Genomic DNA, 19,667 nt, shown 5'->3' on the forward strand with positions numbered 1-19,667 from the left:
CCTTCTCGTCGTCGTTCTCGTCGTCGTTCTCGTCGTCGTTCTCGTCGTCGTTCTCGTCGTCGTTCTCGTCCTCGTCGTCGTCCCCATCGTTCTCGTCCTCGGTGCCGCTACTTTAATTTGACGATTAATGGATGATGCATGCATTAAGGTTGACATCCAGGTCATGGTCGCAATATTAGATTAATGGCGATACTTGTGATTCATGTACATATCTGACATATGATAATGGAAGGGGGAGGGAGGGGGGGGATGGATGGCTACCTAGCTAGGGGGATTGCTCGTGCTGTATAAACACGATGCAGAAGATGGTGATTGAGCGTGCTATTGACCGCGTACTTTTTTCCCACTGCCAAGTAGGGGCAATAAAGGCTTCCTTCGGACGGACGTCGATCTCAGGCGTCCCGTCCTGAGGAAGTTTCCAATCGTCTGCGTAGGGGGGCGTCGGCTTTGTTTTGCGCAGGTTGGTAGGGTCGCAATTGCGATCCTGATGGTGACTGAGTTCGATCTCGAAAAGTCGCAAAGGACGCGCCGACGGGGCACTGGGTATAATATACACAGTAAGTGGGGCTGCGAGTCGCCGAATTATTTAGTACTTGAGGATGATCCAGAAAGCGTGGATGATTCCGGGGATGAAACCGAGGATCGTCAGTGCGAGGTTGATGAGGACGTCGATGCTGCATCCGCGCTCGAGGAAGACACCCTATAGAGATGAGAAGTAGGTGAGAATGGAGTTCGAAAAAGAGGTGAAGCAGCGGGCTAGTGGGAACGCACCAATGGGGGCAGGATGACGGCGGCAATGAACTTGAAGATGTCGGAGCAGGTGAGAGCCATTTTTGCTAGGTTGTGTTGTGGAGTGTTGTTGGGACGGGGTTGCGAGAAAGCGAAGTGTGCTGCGAGAAGTGCGAAAGAGAGCGAGTTTGCGTTTGGTGGGTGGGTGGGTGGGTGTGGAAGGGAAGGTTGCGATCCTTTTATATTTGCGAGCCGTCTCTTCTGGGGCAGCACGTTGGGGCGCCAAGCAAGCCAAGCAAGGCAGGCAAGCCTCACTCAAGTCAAGGAAGGACCCGGGGGGCCAAGCGAGAAAGAAAGAAAGAAGCATGACCGCGACATGCGTAATCCCATTCCTCCCCAGTCCAACATGTTACGTGTGTGTGGGGCGATGACTTCATCAAGGAATGACGGAGGGAGAGGTCCGGGAGACAACATGGATGGATGGGCACACGCACGCACGCGAAAAAGAGGAGCGCGAGAGCGGAGAGAGGAGGGACAAAAGAAGGAGGCGGTGAGGAGGCGGCATGATGTCATGCTCTCGGGCTCAGCGGGACGCGTGATTCACTCTTGTGCGACGGGAGTGAGTCATGCATTACCTCATCCCCCATCGAACAACTCGCCCCCCCCAAAATCGAAGGTTCCACATTCTTCGCAGTCCCGTCAACTTCCGCGGACCGCAACTGCAACCTCCGATGAGCCCCTGACGAACTCCTCTCGCAGCACGCCTTCGCCACTTCCAAAGTTGCGCTTTCCGTTTGGGACCGCCGTCATCTACCTCACCTGACCAGCAAACGGCTCTCGGAAGAATGACAGCCGCCGTCGCTACTGCAGTAGTCGCCGCGAAAGCTCCCCTCCGGATATACCCAGAATGCCGAGGTAAGGGAAGGAAACGGAATTGGGGACTCTACAGACAATTCTGGAAACGTAGTTAGTGTGCTCATCCGGTCCTAGTGTAGCTTGTACAATCTCTCAGCATGCTCGGTCGTCCCGTTTCCTCCATCTTGTTCCTTTTACTGTGGTTGGTGTAAATACTACGTAGACAGTCTTCGCAAAGTGTGCGAGCCACTTCTGCGCGCGCGTCCGTCCGCGAAAGGGACACCGCAGGGTGAATTTAAAAGAATTCAAAAGAAGTAGCACGTGAGGCCCTGTGATGAGAGTCCTGATGAGAGACACGACAATCCGCACCACAACCCTCCCCGGCCCATCTAAGATCCTTCCAGTGCACGACAAAATGCTCAAACCAGCACCCGGAACTCCCTTCTCCATCCTCCACGATGGCCTGCACGATTTCGCCCCCTCGTGGCAGCTGCCCGTCTTGCACAGCATCGTCGTCGCGGTAAGTGTCTTGCCTTGGATGTGATTTCTCTTTCGGCGATGGTCAGAACTGACGTGCCCTTTTTGGTGGATGATGGTGACAGTACAATATGCGAAAACGGTTCACGAAACCTGAGCATACGTTTATCCAAAAGATCCGTAAGTTGGCAAGCCCAAACCCTCATTTCCACACCCTCGCGAAAATCGATTTTCTGATCCTCAACATCGGTCCGCAGTCGCCCACCTCCTAGTAGCCCTCGGCGGCGGCACGCTCTCCGCCCTCCTCACCGCCCGCCCCGTCCCCCTCTTCACCTCCAACACCCTCCTCCCGCTCTACCTCACCGGCCACCTCCTCATCCACTACACCCCCTTCCTCTTCCCGCTCCTCACCGCCCTCTCGCCCCTCTGGGAACCCCTAGCGGCCATCATCGACGCCGCGTCACGCACGTGGGCGCTTACACACGGCCTGGACGCGTTCCGGGCGCATGTGCAGTACGCGCATCTGTCACGGGACGCGATCGTGGGGCAGTTTGCGTTGGGTGTGGTTTCGGTCACTGCGGGCGGGATCATCTATAAATGGAGCGCGTCGCCCGTGGGGAGGTATACGTGGCCCGGGTGGGATTTCGGCGTCGTTTGCTTTGTTACGGGGGTCTATGTTGCGTATTGGGATAGCTCCACGTTGGGGGTCGGGAAGGCGGCTGGGGGGTGGGTGGGGCCGTGGGTGAGGGAGTACGGGGGCGTGGTGGGGCTGCCGTATAGTGTTACGGGGGCGGAGATGAGGACCGTCTGTATGGCGTTGATGGCGGTGGGGTTTTTGGCCGGGGTTTGGGCGCCGGTGGTGGCTGGGGGTGGTGGGGGAGCGACGGGGAGGACCGTGGGCAGGGGAACGACGGGTCAGGGTGGGTGGTATGCGCAGCAGCAGCAGCAGCAGCAGGGGAAGGGAAAGAAGAAGGGGGATGCAAAGAAAGAGTGATAGAGGTGATCCATCGATGCGCGAATCAAATCTGAGATGATTGAGACGGGACTTGCCGCCGCTTGGGTCGTCAGCGCCTTCTCTGCGTACTGACCAGTCGGCTCATCAGATAGCCGGTTGAGCGGGATTGTCACAGCGAGCGCTATATGCTGGTGCGACCACCATGGATCCGCAGGAATCACGACATCAGCGTTGAAGCATGGGCCATAGATGCGTAAACTACATATGTATATATGTGCCCCAAGTAATCAAAGCCGGTGTCTCCAAGTTCACAAAGAGAGGACTGCGCGTCAGTCGGTGAACACGAACTTGTCAGTAGCTTGGGGAAAATCGCCGGGGGTGGCATCCCATATGTAGGATTCACGCCCGTGTTCCATCGAACAGTTCCCGACGTCCCACGGGTACTTTGATTCTAATTCAAGAGGAAGAGGAAGAGATCGAAGATGTGGTTTCGATTAGTTTCAGAGGCCGGTCATGGACGCAAAAAGTTTGCTTCGAAGCAGACTGTTTTATGCGCACGTAGGGCCCACGGCACGAAACTTCTTCAAATATGTGCAGAATCGCCGAATCAAATCCTTCTCTATATATTCGGGACAGTCCCGATTTGCTTTGCAGAACTTGCCAGGACAGTCATGATGATTTGATGCATTGGCACGTCGTCTGCCGGGAAGGGGATCGACCGAAACATGAAAGTTACGACAGAGACCAGCTGGCAGGAACGTGCCAGCGCGCTCCACGCGTTTAGACAGTGTCGGACACGAAAGCGAGGGTCCGACCACCTCGCGCACATGGGACCCTGGTCCTACCATTCCCGGTGTCAAGAGAGGGAAGGTGCCGATTTGGACTTGGAGGAGCCCGCATACAAGCAAGCTCCTTGACCCGCTCGCCCGCATGCCCCAACGTTCCGAACGGTGTGAAGAACCCCAATCACCCCGGAGCCAAAAACGCGTCCGTGACTGCTCCCGTCATCCCGCCCACAAGTTCCGAAAATGTTCTCGCACATATACCCCCGCTCCTCGATGGTCATCCTTCTCCTTGCTCCTGCCTCCGAAAAGGGGAGTGGCATGCCTCAGGCTGCTTTGGCCACCCCAAAACGCGTTCGTGACGCCCCTCCACTTACGTAAGCGAGTTCGGACGTCCAACGAGTCCGAAACTCTCTCGGACTGCACATATACCCCCTCCTGCTCCTGTCCACCTCCATGGTGATATCTTCCCCCTTGACGAGAATATTTGCTCGCCTTCGCAAAACAGGGTTCTATGGCTGCAAAGCAGACAGAGCTCTACGCTCGTCGCATGGCGTCCCGTACGAGGGAAAATGGCAGGGCTCGTATGACCAGCGGCCGCAACGCGTGCCGTATCTGTCTTCTTCACTTGCCGTTCCCTTCGTTCCCTTCTTACTGCCTCCACCACTTCAAAGACCATTTCACAGACATCTTCCCCATCGGTGAGAATTTTTTTCTTTGACCAGCTGGGGATACATGCGACCATCTCACGCTTCAACAGGTAATGCTGTGAGTGCCTTCTGCCTGCGGCTGATGAGTTGCAATCCCTAGCCCCCTCCTGACATTCCTCTAAGGCAGAGACTTTCCACTGGCTTCCAGGCAACGTGCACTAGTAAGGATATTGGTAGCCATAGCAATCGCCCCGCCTAGGACGGCTACCAAGGTATAGAGTCGGACAAGTGCACTGCAGAGTGCCAGACGGATCATGGTTGGGCACGTCACGTCTCCCGACCCATCTTAACAAGCGCTCCCGCGTGCCCTGCATGCTTCAACTGTCCGCTCCGCCAAATTGGCCGAGACCCAAAAACGCGTCCGTGACGCGTTTCGAGTCAGCAACGTTCCATGCCTTCGGACATCCAAAAAATGTCCAAAAACGTCCACGTCAATTCGGCTACCATTCACCTGTCTGGAATCGGCGCTCACGCGCTCACGAACGGTTTCCCGGGAATGGCCCGGGGTCGGTGGCGGCGTGGGTGCAGTTGAAATTGTAGGGGTCCAGGACGCGGAGCCTCACCCCGTCCACCTACCGTACCTTCCGCTCAGTTGCATTGTGATGATCGGGGGATGTTCCCCGTTAAATGAGACCCGACCGAAGTCTTCAAATCTGTGTATGTACAGTCAGTGTCCATAAAGCTCCGACCCCCCCCAAGATTAAGTCAGAGTCGGCACGTCTCACGTGACGGGCCCCCAGAGCAAACAGCCCTAAGCCGTTGCCAAGATTGCGGAGCCTCCAACAAACACCCCAGCACTCGATGATGGCAGGGGTCTAGAGTAGGGCTCTAATCCCCGTACTAAGGATGATGGGCTGCCGCCGTCCTTGTTGCCGTCATTTGCCGGTGTCGCTGGCTGTCTGGTTGGCTGTTAGCTCTGCCTTTCGCTGGGAAACGCGCGACTCGCTTTGTGAAACGGTCATTGAAATCAGTTGAAATCAATTATAGGGGGGTCGGAGCTTTATGGACACTGGCTGTATGTACATGCCTCACGCGTTTACTACTGTCTGAGCCGCCTCGTGATTTTTTTTCCAAAAGAAAGAAACACGAAAACGCGTTCGTGACGCGTCGGTCGTCTTTCACGCGGTTTCTTGTTCATCATTGATTTTTCGTCGACAATTACAGTTATCGGACATGCATGCGGAACCCCTACGGATATCTTATCCATCTCGTCCATGTTTCGTGTGCAGGTTCATAAGTGTAGGGGGTTAAGCAGGGGGTTTGCGTACGGCTCCAGATATTCCTATTGGCATATGTTGTGAAGATGAAACATGATTCAGATGCTCTATCTCTAGATATCTACATGGCTATGTACTGTGCACGTGCATGTATGTAGGAATGTATGTGCAAAAAACATATTGTGAGATACGCCGCGATGCAAGAGATGTCCTGAGGCAACGTACGCCAAATTGACAAAAACCGTCCGAGAGTAGCAGAATGAGAGTCCCCCCAACGTCTCCCAGAACGCGCCGCGAATCAAGCATCAATAAACACCTTGGCATAATCCGCCACCTGTCCGTTCTCATCGACCACCACATACCCATTCCACTTGTTCCCCACCAGCGTATGTCCGGGGGGTAATCTCCGTCCATCCGGTCCCACCCCGCCACCTTGCTGTCCCCCACTCGCAGTCGCATTTGCATCAAGCCCGACTTTGGCCCCCTTTGTCTTTTTGAGCGTCGATGTGGAGAACGGGTTGATGTGCGCGATGAGACGGAAGAGCTGGTAGAGCACGACGCCGATGATGCGGATACCCGAGAGGCCCGCCGTGAAGAAGAGGAGGCCGACGATGTATTTGTCTGATAGGTCGCCTTTTGTTTGGGTTATGGCTGCGAAGGCGCCGACGTTTGAGATGAGCCAGCAGAGGAGGACTGGGGCGGAGAATTGGATGGAATGTGTGAGGAAAAATAGAAACAAGCAGGTTGTAGCGGTTGGGTGAAGAGCCAGAAAACTTACGATTCGTCCTAAAACTCTTATACGCGTCCTCCTGCGCCAGTCTCGGGTCGACTTTCGCCTTCTCAGCCTTGGTGTTGTGGATGCGCTGAATGTCTTCAATCCCTTTTTGCCAGAGACATTCCAGGTCCTGGCGCTCCATGACGTGGATATCGGCCGTGACGCCGCCTTCGGCTGATTGCACGACTTTGACGGCGGGCAGGTCGACTTTGACGTTGTCGCCTTTTGTTCCCCATGAGACGTCGTGTACTGTTTGGAGTAAAAAAAGATAAATACTCCAGCTAGGACGAGGGGTTGCCAACGGAAACAGAGCCACCGCTGTAAAACGCCACTTACGATTACAAAACGCATAAATCTGCAACACGTTAATGAAACTAGGCAGCATCATGATATACTGCACCGAGCACGTAAGCAGATGCAGCGCATCCCCATGCATCAGACTCCCGATCAAATACGTCCCCCACGTCGCGCCAATCCCCACCACATACGACGTCGGGCTCCCAATCTCATCAATGCGGCCCCACCCTTTGTTATCCTTCCCCAGACTCGCAATCTTGGCGCCGAGCAGGCCCAGCATTGCGAGACCGATGAAGGCGAAGAAGACCATGGAGGCTTTGTAGAGGGTCTTTGATGCCTGGGGGCGGTTGCCGAGGGAGGCGATGAAGAGGAGTGTGCAGAGACTGGGGTAGGTGAGGAAGAGGCCCGTGCCCACGCCCTGGGGGATGCCGATGCCTTTCAGAGCTTCGGAGGTGAAGAGGAAGTAGAAGATCTGTGTTGAGGAATGGGTGGTTAGGAGAGCGGCAACGGAAATGGGAGGCTCGTTTAGTGGAACTTACGATGGCGAATTGAGCGGGCCCGAACCAGCTGAACAGTAAACTGACTAGGGAATAGACAGCTTGGATAATGAAAACCAGCTTCCTCATGGGCGAGTGCCTTGTTTTCATCATCCTCCCGACATTTGATAGTGCGTACACCTGCGCCGAAATGAATACGAGTAAATCGTTCAGGATAGCAAGCCCCCATAGTGGTAAGTAGGTTAAACCCACCTGAGCAAAGAAACTGCCATTCAACCATCGCCTCCGCTGACTGATAAACTCCGGCACAGAGTCCGGCACGTCCGTTTCGGCAGCACTCGACGCTACATACTTCAAGGTATACTGACATTGCGGCTTGACACACAACTCCAACGCCAAAATTCGGTCCTCGGCAAGGTATAAATTGGCCGCGAAAATCTCCGTCCCCGACGTCGTCTCCGGTCTCACTTCTCCTTTGAAGTACGACGCTAACGGACCGCGATTGGGCATATTATCCAACAGCGCTGTATATCGGTATGCGGAGAAGGCACCGGGGAGCACGCCGATGTATCCGAATACAGATTCAAGGGACTTGTCGAGGTTGTTCGACACTTTGTACTCGAAGTTTTGGGCTGCGACTAGTGGGTTGAAGTAGCTGGTAGCTGACATTTGGCAACGGATTTCGCCGCATGCTCCCGCGCAGTTCGGATCTCGCTCGAATGCCTTCCATAGCTTGTAGATACTGTTGGGTAGAGGGCGGGTTCCGACATCAAGAAGCAGACAGATCTTTGGCTTCAGGAGCGGGCAGATCGCGTTGAAGAAGTAGCGATGGGAGTTGATCTTTTTCAGATTCTGTTCTTTTAGCACGAAAATCGTCTGGACAGGGGGTATTCCATTTTGCGTGCTCCAGAAGTGTAAATCGGGGTCCAAGACGATTTGCGATGTCGATTCGTAGATGTGCGCGGTCGTAGGCTTTTTGTTCACGGACTGCTGCTCCAGACCAGGCACGTAGATCCCCATCGTCTGAAGCGCCAACAAGAAACTCGGGTCGCATTTCTTACGTCCGTCGGAAACAATGACAACGACAATCTTCTTCCACCCATCGACATCCCATCCGTACTTCCGCTTCTGACAGAAATGCTGGATGTTCTGAAACACACCGAAAAGGGTTCTGTTGATCTCGGCAATCGTCTCATTGTAGCTGGTGATGACGATGGCGATCTCCGTATCGCGGTGGTATTCTTGCGCGGTGCGCAGAGTGTAGCCGTTGTTCACAAAGTCGTCTGGGTCACAGGTAGCGGCGGTATATTTGATCGTTTCGAATTCAGATCCCTTGTTGTATGCGACTCTGGCCAGTAGAGACTCTGCGTGGTGTTCCGTAATCGTGAAATTTCCGCTAGAAGGCAACTTCACGGTCTTGCGTTTCCTCACGGTCCCTACGCCTCGGGATAGGCCCCCACTCGACGCTGGGAATGAGTATTCCTCCTCACCCGGCACAACGAGCGTGTTGTTTGAGTCCATCGACGTCATCTCCAATGGGGGCGATAGTGGCGCTAATGGCCCGTTCTTCAAGCGGTTTGCAGCCCTGACCGCTTCTCCGGCGAATGTGACGCCGCGTGCGGCTTTCTTCGGTGATCGGATGACCTCATTGATGTCTCCTTCGTCGTTGTTGGATGGGGTCACAAAGAGACGCGGTGAGGGTTGCATCGAGGATGTGCCATATCTCTTTGCGGAGTTCTCCCCAAAGGAAGAGCCGTCGGCAGCCGAAGCTATGGATTGATCGAACGGAGTTTGGGGAAATTGAGCAGCCGGGAAGTGCACGGCTTGTGGGGGTTGATATGGCGCGGTGACCGATGTGCCACGCGGTGGCACTGCTGGGCTCGTATTTGCATGAGCAGAGTAGTCCGAGTTGGAGGGGCTCGGCGGGAATGGCACCCTGACTCTAGGGGGCGGTCTAACTCCTGCTTCCGGCTGAGGTTGCGACTGTTGACCATACGCCCCGGTCTGTGATGGCGCCCGTTGGTGTTGTGCTCTACCATATACGCTGTCACTGCGAGTCTGCGACGGCGCCCGGCGGTGTTGTGCCCTATTATCGTCACTTCCAAAACCGGCCGCTGACGGTTGCACGTTACTATGGGTTGACCTCGACGATGCCTGCTCACCGGCCCAGGGGTTATGAGCTGAAGACGACATTTTGCCGGTGGCGGAGGTGGCAGATTCCTTGAGGCGAGACAACCGTTGGAAAAGAGAAGGGCTTCCCGTGAGAGCTCGGCGTTCGAATTGGGCTCAATTGAACCGCTGCCAAAAAGCCAGGCGGCTACTCTTCCCGCTCGATACTGTGCCCCTATTCCGTTCTCGGTACAGCCTGAACTCCCAGATGTGTCACTATAGAACAAGCCTATGCTGTACGATGCTTTGCGGAGCTGCGTGGTGGGTGGCCTGCCGATGTTAGGGCATTGTGCTTTCTATATAGTAGGCGTTTTGGCAGCCAACACATTTGTGGTCGGACTTTCGCACGCTTCGACGACCACAATCCGGTCGGAACGCCCCTTGTTTGTTTGAGCGGCCTTGAAACGCGTGTCTGCGTTCATCACTCCTGATGGAAACGCCCATAATAAGTGGAACACAACGCGCTCATTGTGTCACAGAGTCGAACCCTATAACCCCCCAAACGCGTCCCAGCGGGAAAGTACACGCAGGAAACAGAACGCAGAGAGCAATGGGAAGGACATATTGGGTGGCATAATCGGCACTGTGATCGTCGTCACCTCAATCTCGAACCAAATTCAACAGGCCTTTGCCAAGTGAAGACGGTGATGCCTTCGCTTCAATCCGCCTTACGGAAAGAGGAAGCAGAAATATGTTCCGGTCGTCCTCGCAGATTCGGGAAGCACTTAGCAGCCGCCAGAATCATAAAAGTCTCTCACAGCAGAAGCACATGCACCATGGCCCCCATCAACCGTTGAGTAAGCGCCACGCGTGAGGTAAGCCGGGAAAAAAACGCGTGAACGTGATTTGCCGTTTGGCGAGGTTGGGTGTGTTTACTGGGTGTGATGGGGCTAAGCTGGGTACGACGCAGAGTGCTGCTGTCGCGGCGAATGTGATGAGGGTGTGGCGGCTGTCGTTGCTGGTCGTTGGCGCTTTTCCTTTTATACAGGCTCGCTTTTCCTTTGAGCTGCCTCGCTTTTCCTTATGTATTTTTGGCTTTCATAACAACCACATATTTCTTTCCTTCTGCTGCATAACCATTACATGGTAGTAGGATACCGTCCAAGAAAAACTGCCTTATAATTACGGGAGTGTACATTCACATCACTGTGGGGTTGGTTAGATGGCATGACTCATCCTTGATCCACGATGACGCAATGAAAACCGGCGGTGGGGAAAATTTCATTATTGAGATTTGAAATCGAGTAATTAATTTCTTCCTCCGAGGGGAAGCACCCGGCGGTTGATACTTATTACGCATTGCACATAACTCTCAAGGAGGAACGGGCCCCTGGTACCCTGGCCAGTAGCCATCGGTTTGGAATATTCCAAGCCGTGGGAAAACATTTGTGGGGAAGGAACTTGAACGTATCGCGATGCGCGCTCTCCCATTTCGGTGTCCGAGTTGCATTTTCATCATGGGCATTGATGGAAAGCCCACGAAGAGACGGCCACTGTGGCGAGTCGGTCTCAACTCGATACATATGGACGTGGGCTCGTGTGTAAACGTGGCCCATTTCTTCGGACGTTCCAATCCCGACGGCGTTTGATGAGATATGCGCTGAGAAGAACGATCCGACAGCGTCCATCAGGGGTCATGTGCCGTAGCCCTCCCCCCGTGGATCGAGTCTCCAGCTATGCCAGAAGGATTGAAGAGTACCGACAGGCGCGCTCTGATTGATGTTACTTCCCATAAACATTTTTTGATCATGGGCGTCCTTCTTTTACGACGCCAATCGGGTTGGAACTCCGTCGTTGGTTTCTGCTGCTGAGAAGGAGACGCAGATCCGTCTTGAGCGATATCTTGCGCCATGGTGGATATCTTGTGTGTGGGGACCGCAAGCTATGTCCACAGTCCTTGAACTCTCCACCCGGAAAAACATACTGTATACAAGACGCAAGCTGGCGGTTGAATAGGAAGCGTTTGTCCGTTGCGGTTATTCTTGTCCGTAGGAAGCCCCACCTCCAACCAACGCTTTTGGACAAAGCAAAAGTTCGTCTGAAGGTCTGAGACCAACGACCTCCCTCATCCCCCTCCCAAGCAATGGCTCCGAACACTAGTTCGTCCGACGGGACGGCAGTTGAAAAGGCCGTAGATCAGGAGTCGCTCATGGTGAACACCCTCCCCTCCACAGAGCCACCACCGCTCACCAACCCATTACCAACGAAAGGCCTCGAGGAGGAGAAAGCCAACCCCGCGCCGGTCGTCACCGGAACGTCCAAGGATGAGCAGTACCTCGTCCAAGAAGTCGAGCCGGCCCCATTGCGCAAAAACCGCAAACTGCCACGCGGGTGGGGCGACAAACACGTTTCGCCGGAAGCGAGAGCCGGTATCTTTTCTAAACTCACGTATTGGTGGATGAACGATGTGTTCTGGGTCGGCTGGAATCGACCCCTGGATACGGAAGACATTTGGAAATTGAGCCCACATTGGCAGGTGCAGCATATGCACGCGCGGTTCGATGCGTCGTGGGAGGAGGAAAAGCTACGTGCGGCGGGCAAGGCCCCACCGGCGGGGAAAGGGAAGGGCTTCAAGGTTCCTTTCACGTCCTACAAATACCCCGCGGTCGATAAGGCGACAGGCAAGCCACCACAACCGGGGCTGTTCCGCGCTATCTATCGCGCGTGGTTTTGGCAGATCGCACCTGTTGGTATTGTCAAATTCACGGCGGATATGTCGAACGTGTTCTCGCCCCTGCTCGTCAAGTACATCCTGCAATTCGTCGCGCGGAGTCAGTTCGTCAACAACGGGAACGATGTGACTGGGTCGAATAACTCGTTGCCACCATTAGCTGAAGGGTGGGTGTCCTGTATTTTTTATACGACGATTTTATGCCCGCATTTACTAATAACGGTTCACCGAAATCTCAAGATTTGGATACGTTATTGCTCTGTTCATCCTGCAAGTCCTGCAATCAGTCTTGAACAGTCTCTTTTTCCAAACGTGTACCACGCAAGGCATGGCGATCCGATCCTCCCTGACCGCCGCCATCTACCGCAAAACCATCCGTCTCTCCGCGTCCGCCCGCCAAAACTTCAACGCGGGAAAAGTCATGAACATGGTAGCTACGGACACCCAGCGTGTCGAGCTGTTCATACAGTTCATCCACATCATCTGGGCCGCACCCGTCCAGATCACTGCAATCGCTATCTTCCTCATCGTCCAGCTCGGATGGTGCGCGTTGGCCGGGATGGGGCTTCTGGTATTGTGCGGGCCGCTGCAGAGCCGGGTCATGGCGGTATTGCGAGACATCCGGAAAAGCGTTGCACCCATCACCGATTCACGAGTGAAATTGACCCAGGAGATTCTGAGCGGGATCCGTGTCATCAAGTTCTTCGCTTGGGAGAAGCCATTTCTGAAGAAGGTGGAGGGTATCCGAGACAAGGAAATCCACCAGGTGCTGCGACGAGGTAAACTTCAAGCGTTCGTCCTCGCCGTCGCATTCGGTATCCCCATCATGTCGGCAGCCCTTGCCATCGTTTTATACGCGGTCACCAATCCACTGGACGCCACAAAGATCTTCCCCGCCCTGACTTGGTTCATTCAACTTCGATTCCCGCTCATGTTCTTGCCGCAATTAATCGTCGGATTGGCGGATTTCAGGGTTGCGTTGAACCGCATCACGGAGTTGCTGATGGCGCCTGAGTTGGACGCTCAGCCAGAACGGGTGGACGGCGTCGACTATGCTCTGAAGGTTGACCAGGGAGAGTTTGAATGGGAGCAGCCTCTTGGTGCTCCTGTTGACGCTAAGGGCAAGCAAAAGGAAGGAGGCGGTAGTGAGAAGACTGGCGCCGACAAAGCGCCCGCGAAAGGCAAATCGGAATCGGCAAACCCAATGTTGTCCGAACCCAGCGATGCGGACGTTCCAAGTGCGACATCATCAGTGGACCAGGGCATATCCACTCTCCGCAACATTTCCTTCACCGTTCCCAAAGGTGCACTCGTGGCCATCGTTGGTCCCGTTGGTAGTGGGAAATCGTCCCTACTCAACGCTCTCATCGGTGAGATGAAACGCAAGTCTGGAACTGTGTCCTTTTCGGGCTCCCTCGGCTACTGCCCGCAACAGGCGTGGATCCAGAACGCGTCGTTGAGGGAGAATATCACGTTTGGACAGCCTTTCGATGCGCAGAGGTATCTCAGGGCGCTGAGAGATTGCGCGTTGGAGCAGGATCTTGCGCTTCTCTCCGATGGAGATATGACGCAAATTGGGGAGGTAAGAAGGCTATGAAGAAATAAAAAGGTATCAGGGGATTGTGATGCTGATGCTCATGCTGTTTTCAATCCGATTTCGCAGAGGGGAATCAATTTGTCAGGAGGCCAGAAGCAGAGAGGTAATTTTCCTTTCGTACCGCGGAGTTGTTACAATCAGTTGGACGCTAATGATACTGATGCTGCCCATGTTCATGTAGTCAATCTCGCTCGTATGGTCTATTACGACAGCGATATCGTCCTGCTAGACGATCCGCTCAGCGCCGTCGACGCGCATGTTGGCAAGTACCTGTTCGAACGGTGCATAGCGGGCACACTGAAGAACAAGACGCGCATCCTGGTCACTCACCAGCTTCACGTTGTCCCTGATGTCGACTACGTCATTTGCATGAAGAACGGCGAGATCGCCGAGATGGGCACATATCAGGAGCTCATGGCGGTAGAAAGCGGCGAGTTTGCATCTTTGATGAAGCGATACGGCGGTATCGAGGAGGGCATTGGAGCTGGTGATGGTGTGGAGACCATTTCTGTGGGTGCACAAGCATTGTTGGATGAAAATGACGAAGCAGCAATGCAACGACTCGGGAAATCGATTGTGCAGAACAAGGCCGCTCGCCAGCTGATGACCACCGAAGAAAAAGCCAGCGGAAGTGTCGACTGGACCGTATGGCTCGCCTACGCACGAGCTGCCGGCGGCCAGATTTTCGTCCTTTACCTGCTCCTCCTCATGGTGTTCGTCCAGATTTCGCGAGTCGGCACGGATCTGTGGTTGGTGTACTGGACGAACAACCAAATTACTTCGTTCTCCAACAATCAATACGTGGCCGTTTATTGGGGATGGGGCGTCTTCCAGACGATCATGATCTACTGCTTTGGATTGTTCTTTGCGTATGCGGGCACGCGCGCTGCCAGAGTGCTACACGATCACGCTCTCAGCCGGGTGCTTGAGTCGCCCGTCCGGTTCTTCGATTCTACACCACTCGGTCGAATCATCAACCGATTTTCAAAAGACCAGGATACGATCGACAACACTCTCGCTGACTCGTTCCGAATGTTCATCAACACCTTTGCCAGTACCATTTCAACATTCATCCTCATTATCTACGCTACGCCTATCTTCCTCGCGCCTCTGCTTGTCGTTCTGGTATTCTACTGGTTTTTCCAGAAACTCTACCGTGGTGCATCCCGCGAACTCAAGCGTCTCGATTCTACCACGCGATCACCGCTTTACGCCAGTTTCGGCGAGACCTTGGTCGGAGCGGCGACCATCCGCGCCTACGGAGAACAGAATCGCTTCATTGACGTCAACGACGCGCGCATCAATGGCAACAATGCGCCGTACTTTTTGCTGATCACTGCGCAGAGGTGGTTGGCGATCAGGTTGGAGAGTCTGGGAGCACTCCTGGTGTTCTTCGCTGGACTCTTCGGGCTTCTCGCACGGACGTCCTTGTCCGCGGCGTTGTTGGGCCTGTCCCTCTCCTACGCCCTGCAAGTGACGCAAACCCTCAACTGGTGTGTCAGGCAGTTCACAGAGACCGAAATCGCCATGAACGCCGTCGAGCGTGTCAACCACTACGCCTACCAAATCGAGAGGGAGCCATTGCCCGCCAACCCACCACCTCCGTCCTCGTTGTCCGCCAGCAAAGCGGACGGGTCCGCACAGCCCGTCGCATCCGAGGTCACGGTCTTTGTCGACGTGCCACGGGAGCCCACCAAACCGCCACCGCACGGCTGGCCGACGACAGGCGCCATCTCCATCCGCAATCTCACGCTGCAATACGCGCCGGATCTCCCCGCGGTTCTGCATGATCTCACATTGTCTGTCAACCATATGGAGAAGATTGGAGTCTGTGGACGCACGGGGAGCGGGAAGAGTACGCTTATTCAGTCGCTGTACCGGACGGTTGAGCCGTGCTTGGGGTCCGTCATTTCGATCGATGGACTGGATACGCAGACGCTGCCGTTATATGATCTGAGGAGAGCTATTGCCATCATTCCCCAAGGTAAGCTTTGCGAGTAAGCGGCCACTTGCTATATCCTCGGTCACGTCTTACTGACTCTTGCCTGGATGAACAGATCCAACACTATTCAGCGGCACATTCCGCAGCAACCTCGACCCGTTCTCGGAATACACGGATGAAGACCTCCTCGTCGCCCTCCGCCGCGCCCGTCTCGGCGACGACGTGGTGGCGAAAGGCGGCCTGGAAGGCCCAGTCGCGGAAGGTGGCGAGAACCTCTCCGTCGGACAACGACAACTTGTAAGTGTGATCACCGCTTTCCCATTTTACTGATCAACATCGAAATGACCATGGGCTATGTTTCTGTTTGTAGGTCTGCCTGGCGAGAGCGATGGTGCGCAAGCCCAAGATCCTCATCATGGACGAAGCCACCGCGAACGTCGATCTCGAGACCGATGCCGTTGTGCAGAAGGTGCTTCGGGAGGAGTTTGCGGAGTGTACTGTGCTTTGCGTTGCGCATCGCTTGGTAAGTGGTCACAATATGCATGCGTCTATGTCGCCGGCATTTTCCATCAAAACATGCCCAACTCACCCACATGTCCTACCTTCAACAGAACACAATCATCGACTACGACCGCGTCCTAGTCCTCAAAGACGGCCGCATCGCCGAATACGACACGCCCCGCAATCTCCTCTCCAAACCGGATTCGGACCCAAATGCGGTGTTCAAATCCATGATCGAAGAGACCGGCGCCACAAACGCCGAGATGTTGAAGAATATGGTCAAGTGATCATATCTGATGCCTGCCACCACTGTTGAAAAATCCTTCCAGCCCTGCTTTTGGCTGGACTTTCGCACCTGGGCCCCTGTTTCGTGCCCAACCTACTCCATTGGTAAACCTACCAATAATGCGTCTTTACGCCTGTTGAACTCTGTTTCATTCCGTTTTTTTTGTATCTTGGACATCTTATCTTGTATGCTTTATTCTTCCGTCTTTGTCAACTTGTACCATGGTTGTAATCACATAATTGGACACCCAATGGCCGCCTCGCACTCTTGTGAACTACTGTATATTCCACCGGGAGTTGTCAACACCGCGAGAGCGGATTTGAAACGCGTAAGTTAGCGTAACTTGGCTTTTTTCCCATCGACATACATACTAGACCACAATTTCAGGTGCCATTGCAGTCGGTATCACGGAACGCAGAGCGCACCATGCTAGACTCTCGTCTTTCCACAGAACCACAGTAGGATTGGAGCCCACTATCGGTCTGCCGTTCTTCTTCTGCTTGCTGAGCGTCGCGCGAAGGCGGATGGACGCACGAGAGGGCACGGGGTTTGGATTTCAGCTGGGATTGCCTCGCATCTTACAGTACAGTACATTCTGGCGACGACATTCGTGCGCCACCCTTACGTTGTTCCCAGTATCGTCCTTCGCATAGGCAAGTTAACATGCAGTTACTGTACTGTAACATGCAAGAGCTGACGGGGCTAACTTCGTATATATATATGTACGACACAGTGCGAGACGCGAACCAGCATATCTTGTACAGTACATACATATGTAAGACACCTGTACGACGTGCAACTCGGCGACCGCAATAACCCTGGCCGACCGCAATAACCCTATGAGTTCGCGACTCTGATACTGTAATAGGCCCTCCCGCGGCTTACGGTGGACGACGGTAGGGCTGGTCCGCCTTCGTTTGCTTTCTCTTGCCTGAGAAGCTTAGCCATCTAGCCATCTCACATCCGCCTTGGTTCACCGAGATTCTCGTACGCCCGTAGAACAGCGCTCCGTGCGGTGGTGGTTCTCGCTGTTCAAAACTCACCAGTATCGGGGAAGACTGGAACGAGAGTGTTCACCGATTCCAAAATGGCGGCCAATCCTCGTTCGCTCACCGGGATTGTGAATGGGGACGATCCTTCGACAGCCGCTTTCGTCGTGCCTCTCAACAAGGAAGTCCTCAACCACGGCGTCGGTCGGTTTGCCGAGCTTCTTACCCAACAGGTTCCTCGTCTCCGGTCTCTCGGCAGTGGCAGTCCTCGAAATGGGTCGTCCTCTCGGAAACTGTTTGCGGAACAGGGACAACGTCCAACGAAGCTTTTCCGGATATGGCGCGTGGACGAGTCGCCAAGATGCAATTCCGAAGATCCAAGGCTACTTGCGGCCCACCAACATCTAGTTTTGCACGGCGATCTGATAGCTTTGCCGTTAAGCTCCCAGTTTGTGGCCACAGAGGTGCCTGAAGATTCTGATGAAGGCGACTTTTACGACGGGCGGTCAAAGTCTAGATCTTTGGACCTTCGTGATTGGTTTCCCTTAGTCCCTCCGCCGCGCAGCCACTCCAAGGGCGTAAACGCAATAGGAGGGCAGCCCCTCGATTTCTTGGTGGAAATTGTTGACACTTCTAAGGAAGAGACGTTGATGATGTCGCAGAGTGGTCTTACGCCGTATGCTGCCGGTGAAAGACCTATGGAGGAACCTTTCTCCGACCCATCCCCGGAAATGTCGCAAAGGAGACTTTTTGCCGCGTCATCTATGGCGTCCACTGTTCCCATCAAAGGAGCTTCGGAGCAATCCTTCGACATCCGACCTGCGAGCAATGAAATGGCCGAGCAAGCCCCGCCAGCGTACTCCTTGTTTGGCTCCGCATCGCTGTCGAGGGAGTACACCACGCTGACACCCGCGGCTTCAATCGCCGAGACGACAGGCCTTCGCGATGGCGCGAAGGCCGAAACTGCCTTCCAAAAGCTCAAGTGTCCGTTCATGAGGTCACGCCAACGTGTCATCAGTTGTGCCTTGCTCCTGCTCCTTGTCGTCGTTGCGATAATAGCTTCAACGACCGCCGTGGTCCTCAAGTCTAAGGCTTCTGGTGCTGCCATGCGTTCGTCCTTACCGTCACAGCCGGGGGGCACCAGTACAGCCTCGTCTGTTGCAACACCGCAACCCACGAGCAAACCGATCGCACCTGGTACTATGGTCAGAAGGATAGTCCTCGGGGAGAATCGTACCTGGATCGCAGACGTGAAGGCTTCGCCTAAGGAGGATTTTCTGTATGTGGGCCTGAATAATGGTACCATATTTGGCTGGAATCGGACCACATTGCTGAGGAGTACCGCCTCAGCTCCGCCTCCGGACGTGACGGTGACAGTCCCCGAATTGAGGTGGCTGTCCTTCGATACATGCGATGATCCTGAATCAAGATATCTTTACGCAAGCAGTGACGCATTTCCCTGTACGCTCTATCGCATGGACAGGCACGCGGAGCACACCCGCTCTGTCATCCCGAATGGGACATGCGCCGCGCAGGTTTGCGGACGCACGACGGTGGCAGTGGATGAAAGTCCGGGTAGGATCGAGTTAGGGTTCGTATTCGCCAACGGGACTCGCCCTATCTTCTATTTGACGACTGGGCTGATCCCTTGCTGTCACCCGACGGCAATACCCTTGTCGCAATATCTTCGCCCGGCGGGGTGTCGCAACGTATTGCCGCCAACATTGCGATCGATGTTCCTACCTTCCAAAATCGCTCCAACTTTGATCCCGACAATCCGCTGACTGATCCCGCGGTGGTCGACGTCACAATGCAAGCGTACCTGGCCAACATCTTCTCCGCGGATTCAAACTGGTTGTACACACGAATCAACGAGACCGTCGTTGTTACGGGAAACAAACGATATGGCTATCCCCGGCTCCTGGCTTCATTTCCAAGAGATATCGACCCGAAATGTCCGAACATTTCGGACGAATACTTTCGCTACTTTGACACGAATATGTGGGTTACCTCCGATAACCGTCGCCTTTTCTTTTTGAGGAACACCAGGGGCGCCGGACGGCGCTTTGCCCAAATCGACGCAGTCACAGGCCAGATCAACGGGGAAATAGTGTCCACGGAGACAGGGGGCCAAGATCCGCGTGTGGCTACGCTCGGCGATTTTATCTTCATCGCACGCACGTTCACCCTCTCGCAGTGGAGCATGTTCCCCGTGTGA

At 54.5% G+C, this 19,667-nt stretch overlaps 5 protein-coding genes across 5 annotated transcripts; 3 read left to right on the forward strand and 2 right to left on the reverse strand.

Moving 5' to 3' along the window:
• Positions 1-136: 136 nt before the first annotated feature.
• On the reverse strand, positions 137-1,056 carry EV422DRAFT_522431 (putative cation transport-related protein). The gene is made up of 2 exons (XM_053069820.1): positions 772-1,056; positions 137-700 (listed from the first exon to the last, which is right to left on the reverse strand). The coding sequence occupies exons 1-2, from the start codon at positions 829-831 to the stop codon at positions 587-589; spliced, it is 174 nt and encodes a 57-aa protein (XP_052927044.1). The 5' UTR covers positions 832-1,056; the 3' UTR covers positions 137-586.
• A 679-nt stretch (positions 1,057-1,735) lies between these two features.
• EV422DRAFT_381522 (uncharacterized protein) lies at positions 1,736-3,144 on the forward strand. Its single transcript, XM_053066783.1, has 3 exons — positions 1,736-2,104; positions 2,187-2,241; positions 2,319-3,144. The coding sequence occupies exons 1-3, from the start codon at positions 1,919-1,921 to the stop codon at positions 3,053-3,055; spliced, it is 978 nt and encodes a 325-aa protein (XP_052927045.1). The 5' UTR covers positions 1,736-1,918; the 3' UTR covers positions 3,056-3,144.
• Positions 3,145-5,718: 2,574 nt separating this feature from the next.
• Positions 5,719-9,796, reverse strand: EV422DRAFT_522438 (chitin synthetase). Its single transcript, XM_053069821.1, has 5 exons — positions 7,547-9,796; positions 7,337-7,474; positions 6,837-7,269; positions 6,504-6,749; positions 5,719-6,418 (listed from the first exon to the last, which is right to left on the reverse strand). The coding sequence occupies exons 1-5, from the start codon at positions 9,485-9,487 to the stop codon at positions 6,024-6,026; spliced, it is 3,153 nt and encodes a 1,050-aa protein (XP_052927046.1). The 5' UTR covers positions 9,488-9,796; the 3' UTR covers positions 5,719-6,023.
• Positions 9,797-11,546: 1,750 nt separating this feature from the next.
• Positions 11,547-16,745, forward strand: EV422DRAFT_612663 (uncharacterized protein; the record flags this gene model as incomplete). The annotated part of the gene is made up of 7 exons (XM_053073900.1): positions 11,547-12,301; positions 12,375-13,716; positions 13,798-13,834; positions 13,913-15,715; positions 15,789-15,970; positions 16,044-16,196; positions 16,285-16,745. 7 exons carry the CDS (start codon positions 11,547-11,549, stop codon positions 16,459-16,461), a joined length of 4,449 nt encoding a protein of 1,482 aa, XP_052927047.1. The 3' UTR covers positions 16,462-16,745.
• An 802-nt stretch (positions 16,746-17,547) lies between these two features.
• EV422DRAFT_565724 (uncharacterized protein) lies at positions 17,548-19,667 on the forward strand (the record flags this gene model as incomplete). Its single annotated transcript, XM_053072358.1, has 2 exons — positions 17,548-18,984; positions 19,029-19,667. The coding sequence occupies 2 exons, from the start codon at positions 17,548-17,550 to the stop codon at positions 19,665-19,667; spliced, it is 2,076 nt and encodes a 691-aa protein (XP_052927048.1).

The sequence above is a fragment of the Fimicolochytrium jonesii genome, assembly GCF_025526975.1.
Source record: "Fimicolochytrium jonesii strain JEL569 chromosome Unknown EV422scaffold_6, whole genome shotgun sequence".
NCBI classification, from domain to species: Eukaryota; Fungi; Chytridiomycota; class Chytridiomycetes; order Spizellomycetales; family Powellomycetaceae; genus Fimicolochytrium; species Fimicolochytrium jonesii.